The following is an 11,749-nucleotide window of genomic DNA, read 5'->3' on the forward strand; positions in this document are numbered from 1 at the left end:
CGAAGACGAGCAGAAACCGAGGCACCAGCCCCTTTCCGGGAAATCGGGCAGAGGGACGGAGAGCCGCGGGGAGAGCGCGCCCCACCGTGGGGTCATAAACGGCGAGCCCCCCTCTTGGACCGACGCTTGGTGGGGGCGACTTCTCCCTTCTTGTTGGAACGACAGTCGAAGGAGGACGTGCCTTCTCTAACTTTGCTTAAATTTGTTTTCAATATCAATAAACCATGTTCTGTTATTCTAAAAACCAACGAGTCCTTTCCCTAATTCCACACTGTTAAAAAGTTGGTGCCGAAACCCGGGATGAAGGAAATTAGGACATGACTTCAACGCAGAACATCCAACGACAGAAAAGTGAAAACAACGAACGAGAAGAAGGCAGGAGCCATCTTGGATTTGCCAACGGCTGAGGAAACGAGCTCCGGACCATGGAACGACTCAAGGGGAAACGAACTGCACTGCGAACACAAGTGACCAATCTCCTTTCTGAAATTGATTCGTACATCGAAAGCAACGAGAAAAACGAAAAGAACCTCAGCATCTCCTCCGCAAGGCTTGGCGCCCTCCAAGCACAACTGAACGAGGTGGACGCCGCCATCGAGCCACTAGTGCCGGAAGGAGAAGCCGAGCAGAACTTTGTGCGAACAATTGAATACAATGATCGGGTCGTCACCTGCATTGCAACACTTCAAGAAGAGTTGAAGGAAGTCCGAGCAGGTGCACCACGAAATTTGGATTCATCGCCGATGAACAACAACGGAAACGCGACAACGACTGCCTGCCGAGTGAAGCTCCCGAAGCTCGAGCTACACAAGTTCGACGACAAAAGCATCTCTTGGCAAGAGTTCTGGGAGCAGTTCGAGCAAGTAATACACACCAACGACCAGCCAACGACTTTGGACAAGTTCGGGTACCTCAGGGCTGCGGTGACCGGAGAAGCGTCAGGTGACATCAGGGGTTTGCCTCCCACATCACGGTGCTACGAGGACGCCGTGCTTCTGCTGAAGAAACGCTTCGGAAATGAGGACGTCCTCGTTCAAACACACATGCGGAAGCTCCTAGATCTACAACCAGTGCGAGACGCCGACGACGTCCGGGGTCTCCGTCGACTCTACGACACCATCATCTCCCATCTCCGAGGACTGGAGGCACTCGGACAGAGGCATCAGACCTTCGGTGCTCTTTTGTTTCCTGTGGTTCAGCATGCACTGCCAAAGGAAATTCTGCTGGATTTTAACAGAACGATCGTGAAGGAGCAGGCATCGGACGTGTCGACGCTGGACGCTTCAGCCGGAGGGATGTCCACCAGATCCGAGGACTCTCAGGAACGACCGACGGAGACAAGCACCACTGAACGAGGTATCGTGACACTATTCTCACGACTGCTTGCCTTTTTGAGAGTTGAAGTCCAGATCCGCGAGAACCTAGCTGCACAACAAGCTATGGACACGAGGCAACAGCCGCGTGGATTCAGTTCAGAGAAGAAAAACGAGAAAAAGAGAAGTCCCAGAGAACGCTACCAATCCTCCGCAGCATTACTGCATCAATCAACGAAACTTAATAGCTGTTTCTTCTGCAACGAAAAAAACCACGCGACAGCTGCCTGCCCTGCTGACATTTCAATCGAAGAGAAGAAAAGACTGCTGCGCTTGGAGAGACGATGCTTCCGTTGCACGAAACCCAATCACCGCTCGAATGAATGCAGAAGCAGCATGCAATGCACGAAGTGTTCGAGACGGCATGCGACAACGATATGCGACCCAGACTACACGCCAACCAAGGTAGAAGCAAACCAAAACGCGATAACGAGCGCTCCAGTGAATCTGGAATCTGACACAAGCGGAGCTGCCGGGCCAGCTGTCCTCCTCCAGACTGCAAGGATCTGGTGTGCAGGAGAAACCAACGGGATGTTCGTCCGAGCTCTCTTCGACGGAGGGAGCCAACGTTCGTTCATTACAAAGAACGCGTCCAAACGTCTCGAGTGCAAGACCTTGGGACAGGAGACACTGACCGTCGGAGTATTCGGCGGACATCAATCAGAACGAGTATTTAACAGGGTACTGGTTTCATTAACGGCACAAAACGGCAAGATACATAAACTTGAAGTTCTTGAAACGGACGTGATATGCGATCAGAAGATTCCTATCCCCGAACCCAACCTGAAGAAACTACTCGGGCAATTGAAGATGGCCGACTCGACTAAAAACAAGCAACGTGGTGATATTGACCTTCTCATCGGCTCAGAGCACTAGTGGGACCTTGTGACGGGGAAATTTAAACCACTAAAAGAGAAACTAAGAGCGGTCGAGACCGCGTTCGGATGGAGTGTCCAGGGCCCCGTGAGAGCAACAGTTCACGACGTACATTGTACGCAAACGATCGCCCTCAAGACATCAGTGGCAGAGGCTGAAGCAACAGACTGCTTGGAGCGGTTTTGGACACAAGAGTCAATCGGAGTGACTGAAGACGAAGGAGACAACTCGGAAAAACAACGGCAGCTAGACTCCTTCAAGGAGAGCATCAAACGAGTTGGTTCCCGATACGAAGTTGCTCTTCCCTGGAAACCAAACGTGAATCTCGACGACAACAAGGAAAGAGCAGAAAAACGACTGACCCAGCTGACGAACCGTCTCCAAAGAACGCCGGACTTGCTTCGCGAGTACGACGCTGTAATGAGACAGTACTGTTCGGAAGGAATGGCGGAACCGGTAACGAGGAACGACGTCGACGAGCAGAAGCCGACCTACTACATGCCACATCAAGTGGTGCTCCGAGATTCAAGCAGTGGGACGAGGTTGCGCATCGTGTTTGACGCTTCATCGCATGGCAACAAGTCGAGGTCACTAAACCAAAACTCCGAGAGCGGACCGAACGTGATCGCTGACCTCGTTGGCTTGCTGCTCAACTGCAGAAACCACAGGATCGCGTTGGTGGAGAGAAGGACGATTGAGGTTTTTCAGGCAACGAGCTCCACTGCAGTTCCTTCGGTGCTGAACATTGAACGCTACAGCGATGCAGCACGCCTCTTTCGGGTGACAGAGTGGATTCTGCGCTATGTCGGCAAGCTACGGCATGTAAGAAGTAACAGCGGTCAACTTACAGCCATCGAACTGCGTCGGGCCGAAAGATACTGGATACATCACGCACATCGGGAAGAGCTTCAACGGGAAATCGAGAGTACACAAAAAGGGGAGCGTCCTCCATCGGACTCCCCTCTACGAGACATCCCAGTGCACATTGGTGATGACGGCATTCTCCGTGTCACCGGTAGGCTTCAAGAGAGTGACAAGCCGTACACTGAACGACACCCCAGCGTATTCACAGGCAGACATCACTTGGGAGAATTGCTCGCCCGACAGTCGCATCGTCAGGTGCTACACGGGGGAGTTCGGGACACCCTGGTCCAGCTCAGAGAGAGGTACTGGGTGGTGCGAGCACGGCAACTGGTGAAGAAGATAATCAAGGGATGCGTGACGTGCCAGCGCTTCAATGCCCGTCCGGCGACGGAAGTGACCACTCCGCTTCCACGAGACCGAGTGGCACAGGCTCAACCCTTCGAAGTCACTGGCGTCGACTTTGCAGGACCACTGCTGGTAAAAAGAGAAAACGGACTGCACAAGTCCTATGTGACTTTGTTCACTTGTGCCGTAGCGAGAGCGATTCACTTGGAGCTCGTCAGAGATATGTCCACCGAGTCATTTTTGATGGCGCTGAGACGTTTCATCTCACGAAGAGGTGTCCCTCGGACCATTTACAGCGATAACGCACTCTCATTCAAGAAAGCCAACAGAGACCTCCATCAACTATGGAGCGCTATTCGTGATCCCGAGGTCCTTGGTTACGTTACCAACGCACGAATCGAGTGGAAATTCATCGTCGAGCGCGCCCCATGGTGGGGCGGGTTCTACGAGCGCCTCGTCGGATCAACGAAGCTCTCACTAAAGAAAGCGATTGGTGCCAGATGTTTAAATTTCGACGAGTTGGCAAACGACACTGACCGAGATCGAGGCGGTATTGAACTCGAGACCGCTCACTCACGTCTACGACGAACCCGGAGAGCCCGAGCCACTCTGTCCGTCTTTCTTTTTGACGGGCAGACGACTGACGACGCTGCCAAGCATGGGGAGGAAAGATGTCGAAGGTGTTCACACCGACCTCCGCAGGTTTTGGACCCACCGACAGGTGATAACGGAAGCCTTCTGGCGCCGATGGAGCCAAGAGTACCTGGCGGAACTGAGGAACGTGCAAAGCCAGAAACAACGCCAGGGAAAACTGCTGGAAGAGGGTGATCTGGTTCTTCTCCATGACGGCCTGCGGCCCCGACAGCAGTGGAGACTCGCTAGGATCCAGAAGGTGTTTCCGGGAAGAGACGGCAAAGTACGATCATGCCTGCTCAAGATGCCTGGAGGGTCAACGCTCAAAAGACCCATACAGTTATTGTATCCTCTAGAGATCGCATAACGGGACAAAAAATGACGCTGTCATTTTGGGGGGGAATGTGTTGTAAAATAAAAAGAGGAAAACGTGGAGATGCCCGAGCCGGGAAGAGGGAAGGAAGAGCGACTTCGAAGACGAGCAGAAACCGAGGCACCAGCCCCTTTCCGGGAAACCGGGGAGAGGGACGGAGAGCCGCGGGGAGAGCGCGCCCCACCGTGGGGTCATAAACGACGAGCCCCCCGCTTGGACCGACGCTTGGTGGGGCGACTTCTCCCTTCTTGTTGGAACGACAGTCGAAGGAGGACGTGCCTTCTCTAACTTTGCTTAAATTAGTTTTCAATATCAATAAACCATGTTCTGTTATTCTAAAAACCAACGAGTCCTTTCCCTAATTCCACAGCATGGCCTTCGAGATTTTTCGCCTGCTGGCTGCGCCCACATGCCACTGCATTCACCGGTAAAGGCTCAGGGGCGCTTGCTGGTTCTCGCAACCAAATGAAAAAATAAACAAAAATATCCGCGAATTATTATGATCACTATAATCGTTGGTCTAAGGAGATTAAAGGCAGCGCGAAACGTGCCCCGTCCTTCGCCGCAGCACACGGACCTTTGGCAAGCGAGAAGCAGACCGAAATATGAAGAATCGTTTCCAAGCGTGAAAGGTGTAGAACAAATGTTCGTGAACTAAATTAAAGTTTAGAAAGCTGTTGTCATGCATGCCGACAAAGATATATTTATGTCTGTCTCGCCGACTCAGACTGTAGACCCTAAAAAAAAAAGAAGTATATTGTTCCACTCCTTGTCACATATACGACACCCCAAAATTTCAGTTGGATGTTCAGCGCACTGACATCGCTCTTACGCTACCAGATTTCACGAGCGGCTTGATAGCCGAGTTGTACAACTTAATAAAATAGCTAATCTTAGTGTGACTGATTGAACAAAAAGTTATCGGGGTTTTCTTGGCTCAACTGTGAAACCTCTGTTGTTTTTGTTGTTTTTTGGTCTGGAGACTTTGATACGTATTTTAGCTGTTTAATATATTATATCGTACCGTCATCAACACTCTTGCAAAGGTTGGGGCAGTTAGTTTGACGTCAGCGTGCTGTACGTCGAACTGCAGTTTCGGGCTGCCGTATATCTGACAAGGGGTGTAAGAACATACCCTTTTTATAATGCATACTCAGATGACAAATATCGATTCGCACTAAATGCTGCATTCTGAGGTTCCCTCCGGCGAAGGAGCGCGAAGACCCGAGCAGCAAATAAAAATTATGAATGAACAGACATCGATTCACCTCCCCAGTCTGAAGAGGAGGACAATGGAAATGAAAGCTTCATGCAGCGAGCTCGCACTTGAGAGTGCGCTTTAAAGCGAATCAGTTTCCGTTTTTGGTTTGGTTATTAGCGCCGTATGCGGACATCTAGAGAACTGATTCGGCTCGCTTTTTCTTCTCAGAAGCGAAGCCCTTGGGCAGGTCGGACCAAAATGCACGAAAAATCGCAGAGTACATGACCGTGCCAAAGGTCATGGTTGAGAAACCCGTTTTTGCGAACCATCTAGTGCACACGCTTGAAGCCGCCTCGGTGGCTCCGGGGCGAGAGCGCCGGCCTACGGATCCCCATGTGGCGGGTTCGAATCCCGGCCGAGGTGCCCGCAATCTGACGGAGGCTTATTGCGGAGAAGGCGCCGTGTAACCGAGCTTTCGGTTGCATGTCAAAAGGTCCCCAGCTGGTCGAAATGAATCCTCAGTCCTCCGCTGGGTTGGGGCGTAAAACCCCCAAATTTGACATTTGACGCTCGGTACTAAGAAGCATAGAACCCAGAATGGTTACCCCGTAGAACACCGTACTGGAAAAGAAGTGTATCAGAGATCCATTTCCCTTCCAGTTGATTATTTTAGATATAGACAGTTTAAATATGATCACATAAATAACACCTAATCTAATATACAGCCTTTCCACGAGCAGAGTATAGTTCATGTCTTTGAATCATAAATGTATGATTTATTTTGGAAGACGTTATGAAATCCACGAAAACTCAAACAACCAGTTTTCAAGCCTCTAGCGCAGCCAGGATTAGTACCTTCGATTCCGTGCCGATTATTTTAAGAAAACAAAAGTGGAATTAAGTTAGAGGTTAGGCTTATACTCAAAGGCACTAAACCGGTTCAAACAATACCTCTTTCTGAGATACTGTGTATAAGACGAAAAACAAAAACAAGACACAAGAAAGAACTCACACACGCCAGAGTATGCACCTTCTTCCTCGTGGTTTTTTTTTTTTTTTGCACCTTACACCGTGGTTTATGACGTTCATTAACTAGCACAACTATAAGTTCTTTTACATTAACTTTGTTCTGTGCTTTTGAAAAGAACTTCGAAAAACTGATACCGGATGATAATTGGCTATGTAAAAGTTCTCACCTTTTTGCATACCACACAGCTTGACTTACAACACGTTTACCAGCTTTTAAATTAAGCCGTTATTATGCTGCGGAACCTAATATACCGGGAGTGTCCGAGAAATACAAACCGTGTTTTTCAACCCTGGTTAATAAACTATGTACCGCTGGACGGTCAAACTCAGTGAGATTGTCACGCTAGCGGATGGGAGAGCACGCGAAAGTTTGAGAACAGTTACCTGGGTCAAAACAAAGTTACCTGGGTCAAAACATATTTTAGAAGAACTAAATCTCTTCATGCGCCGACGCCCATCTAAGCATAACTTTTTCAAGCGAAGAATTATATTTTGGGCCCCCGCAGCTTCTATTTTGATGAAAAAAAAAAAAAAAAAAAAGCATCAGCGAGAAAGAATACAATAGTCTCATTTTTTTTACAACTTTTTTTTCTGATATAAATTCTAGAAGCGTTCACAATGTCAGTTTTTGTTCCGCTGATATTTAATTTAAGTAGCCGTCGTCTCAAAAAAAAAAAAGAAAAACTTGTTTATCTAAATCTTTTTTTTTTTTTTTGGCAATGTCATGTTTTCAGACGTTCGCATTCTATCCCTACTGCTAGCGCCGCATTCTCACAGAGTTCGGGCCTTCTACAAACTATAGTTAGCTTGCCCGGACCCAGAAACACTATTCGTTTTGCTCAGGAACCTACAAATAATAATTTGTAGTTACCGTCAACTTTAGAAATATAGGGCGCAGAGAGCCCAGCATTTTATTATGACTCCGCAGCCTTAGATAAACGTAGGTATTACACAGTAAAAACAATGAAGAACGATTCAAGAAGCAAAGAACATGAGCATATTAGACGTCGCATTTCTTTTCTTAAGGTATGTGGGATTACTCAAGGTATATTTTATTACGACTGTGGTCGCTTGAATTAACTATAGTACATCCTAGAAACCAATACTCCGTCAAGCTCATCTATGAAACATGCTTAGAATAGCGATATCCTATGACGCATCTTACTCTGCCGTTGTTACTTGCGTGTACCGGATTGGTAGCCAAGACACTTCCCAGATGATTAACATATTAATAAAATCTTCCATGTGAACAAGGTCCCGTCTCTTAATTTGAAGGGGAAACAGTACGGAGAAAAAATTTCGTAATTCCTTATACATTATAAAGGTTATTGAATTATGTCTGTTGCAAGAGCGAAAAGCGCAAACAAATTAAAAATATTGTATGATCTGATATTTCCAATAGGGACATGCCATTAAAAAAAACGAAAAAATAAAAGACAATATACGAATAGTTCCGTCGAAGAAAAGTTTTTGAGTCATCGTACACGCGATCGATCCCGTGCATTCCAGTATCAGCCACCCCACCAAGACCCATACACTTCCTGATTCCATATTGCAAACGCCTATAGAAAAAGCCCCTTTGCCATTCAAGGTGCTTTCACGCAAGCACAATGCCCCCGCAAGTTATCTTCTGCTCACCACTGAGCTGACAGTGCGGTCAAAGCCACGTGCGCATTCGACCACTCAGAGCTTAACCTTTCCCCACGTGATCACGTGCTTGCCCATACCAATGCGCGGGGTGGGGTCGGGTGATGAAAAAGCGGCGATTGTTTGGTACGGGGAGCGCGTCGCTCCAACCGCACTCTGAACCAAACTGTGAATGTAAGGAGCCGTACTGTTAGAGCTTCGAAACGTTCCTAGAAGCCACTTTTTGACTCGGCGGTGGATCGGCACAATTTCGTCATACCTGCCAAACTATCGAACCGGAAACTTAACGGTAGAATGGGAACAATTACGTCGGTCCGTCATGCCGTAGGGCTATCCCGCTTTGGTGCACCTTGTCGAGTGCAATCGAATGCAATTGGGGCATACTTCGTCGTGCCCCAATTGGGTGGACGGGTCGTCTAGGTAGGCCCAGTGCAGTGTTCATTTGTCGGAATGATTAGGTTAACCGGCCCCGTTCATTAATTGAGGGCTTCATGCTTCCTTTCCCTTATGTTGGCCTAAGCGGATAAATTGAACTAACAATATGGAAACGGGAAGTCTGTAAAATTTGGCTTGGTAAGCAGTTTTGTAACTACAGGTTCGATGGCAGGTCTTACACTTTCTTAGCGTATATGCGAATGGTAGAAAATACATTTGGTTCATCCTTGTCCGATCGCTACGCTTGATCAGCAGAGTAAAGAGGAGAACATGTTAATAGAAAGAAACCATCGGGAGAGGTTTAGCTGCAGATTTCGCCAGCAGCTGACCCTCACGCGCGTGATGTCCCCCGTAGTACGAGTCTCGCATATCTACTCGTCTTTGGGCTTCAAATCGTCATAAACAGCTCTCGCGTCAAGTGATGTTTAAGACAAGATGTTTTGACATATCTCCCACTATTCCCGTTGAATCTTGACGAGCACACCACATTCGCTTAACTGTTTTCAACCTTTTTACTCTCCATGGCCATAGTTCAGCCCAGCGGTCGACTTTTCCAACGACTGGACACGAATCCTGACGGAAGAAAGCAATGGAGCGCAAGTTCGTCTGCTTCTTTAGCGGGGGTTGTGGTGACGTCAAAACGACGCCGACCTCTGATTGTTTCTTAATGAAGGGTAGTGAGAAGATATCCAGAGCAATTTGATTCCAAGGTTCGCCCACTATCTTTCAATCATCCCAATCAGAGCTCGGCGTCTTTCTGACGCCCCCGCAACTCCTGGGCGAGAAGTAGACGACTTGCCCTCCGCATCGTCACTTATAGCTAGGACTCCTCCGTGTTTTCGGATAAATCCGAAAAACTCCGAAAAACACCCGCCGGTAAAATTTTTGTCAATTCGGATGTATTCGATAAACTCCGAATTGTTATGTGCCCATCCCACCCCCGCCCCACCCCCCCCCGCCCCCCCCCCCCCCACACACACACACAAGCACACCTCAAAAAAAAAAAGTTTTTTTTTTTTTTTTTTTTTTTTACAATTTGAGCAGCGCAGGATAAATGGTCCTGGGAAAATGACACCATAATTATCTTTCAGGCGTCGGACCGTTGTCAAAAGGAGGTCTTACGGCTTGTCTCGTCAACGTTGCTTCAGGGAAACAGGTCATCGTACCATTCGTGTCACGACAAAAGCCATTCTTTTGGTTTCCAGTTTGGGCCATGGGATTTGGGATTTAGAGAAAGGAGAGAGCATGTTTCTGGTTGGGGGGGGGGGGGGGGGGGGGGGAGTAAGAGTGAAAGCTATGGACCTTAGAGATTGTGTAAAATAGGAAAGAGGGGCAGTTGAAACTTCTCTATTACTTCCTTAACCACTCCACCTCGCGCGGTAGTGGGATAGATTGATGGGATGGCTACAAGCTTCCTTGCGGCTACCTCCGGCAGTTTATTGATTTTAAAGTATCGACGTTTATCCAAGCCACACTTGTGTGCGACTTTTGTCGTGGGACAAGTTAGTATTGCCAATGACACCAGCGACAAATTCAACTGAAGAAATCTTAATTGATACAAGCACGTTTTATTTTTTATCTGGCATACGTTTCATCCGGTTATTGTTCATTATTTTTAATAGGAAACACTTCGAAATTAATCTCCGAATTTCGGAGAAGGGGTATTTACGAAAAATAAACTCCGATAAACACCGAATTTTTGCTAAAAAATAAACTCCGAAAACACGGAGTCCTACTTATAGCTTAGAAAACGCGGGCAGTGCCGAGTGCCGAGCATCTTATTATCCCTCCTCAGCCAATCGCATTGCGGCAAATAAGAACGCAAAGAACCAATCACGGAGCGAGAACACCATAAACCACATCTTGCGTTCCTTAAGCAGGCCTCTTTGTTCCACTGAAAGCTTAGGGGAAACCAAGTGTACTTGAAGAGACGCGTACGCGGTTCACATTTTCACCTACAATGCGCATGCCTGAGCGGCCCAACCGGAGGCAGACGGCATGATTTTTGGCCCCCTGGAAATTGGTTTAGTCTCTGAGGATATTTATTTCGAAAGTTAACGAGCAGGCTTCGTTTCGTTTCTGCCCGTTTTGTGTGGCAGGAAAAAAAAAAAAAAAAAAGACTAGCGATAGCAGAACAGTGAAAGACATCGGCAACTTTGTGGGGCGGAAAAGCATCCCGCGCACGAGCGCTAAAGTCAGGGCTGGAGTGAGTGTTTTCTAAATAAATCTTCGGTTTTTGTTCATTTTTTCTTAGATGTTCGCAACTTTATTATTCAGCTAGTTCTATAATTTATCTCACATTCGTCTCAAATTTGTCTCAAATTTGTTTCTCTCGGCTGCTGTCTCCGACAGCGGCCCAGGCTGCGACTAAAATAGGCCAATTAAGCTGCGTCAAATTTGCACCGTCACGGCGCTTGCTTTATTTATGGAGCCGCTTGGACTGGCTCAGTCAATGAGACAAAAAAGCACAAGACCGTTGCGTATTTAGAGTGAGAGATTGGTTTAGTAAGTGATAGATAACACCGAAATGTGAAGAGCGCCGTAAGGATGCACTCCTGGCGCTGCTTTATTTGCTCCATCAAATTGTAGCCTAGGCTACCTACAGAATCCAAGTTAATGTAGAATAGTTCTCTAATAGAAATGTGACATCTTTAAGATAAACTAAAAACTACGAAGGAATATACCGTATGATAATCATATCAAGTTTGATGCTAAGAAAGGAATTATGTATACGTAGAACAGGAACAATATTAAAAAAATAACTTGCCCCTCGTTATTTGTCACGTTTTGGCAAGTATTTATTGTAAAAATACTATTAACCCGTGGAAAACTCGTCGTTGTGACAATAAAGTTTCTGTAGAAAACGTTTCTATTTCGCTCATGCCCAATATTTTGAGACAATGAGAATAACTACCCAAAGAGCTGAAAAACTTCTCGTTTTTCAAGCGCATATATCTTGGAAACCGTTTGTTT

The 11,749-nt window shown here is 47.3% G+C and overlaps 1 protein-coding gene across 1 annotated transcript; it reads left to right on the forward strand.

The window, feature by feature from the left end:
• Positions 1-425: 425 nt before the first annotated feature.
• On the forward strand, positions 426-2,249 carry LOC120844133. The gene is made up of 2 exons (XM_040215752.1): positions 426-1,070; positions 1,200-2,249. Exons 1-2 carry the CDS (start codon positions 426-428, stop codon positions 2,247-2,249), a joined length of 1,695 nt encoding a protein of 564 aa, XP_040071686.1.
• Positions 2,250-11,749: the final 9,500 nt, after the last annotated feature.

Source organism: Ixodes scapularis, unplaced genomic scaffold (assembly GCF_016920785.2).
Source record: "Ixodes scapularis isolate PalLabHiFi unplaced genomic scaffold, ASM1692078v2 PGA_scaffold11__112_contigs__length_91849675, whole genome shotgun sequence".
NCBI lineage: Eukaryota > Metazoa > Arthropoda > Arachnida > Ixodida > Ixodidae > Ixodes > Ixodes scapularis.

Coding starts and splice junctions, on each gene's coding strand:
- LOC120844133 (XM_040215752.1), top strand. CDS start 426: ATGGAACGACTCAAGGGGAAACGAACTGCACTGCGAACACAAGTGACC. Junction 1,071..1,199: donor AGCTCCTAGATCTACAACCA/GTGCGAGACGCC, acceptor CCTGTGGTTCAG/CATGCACTGCCAAAGGAAAT.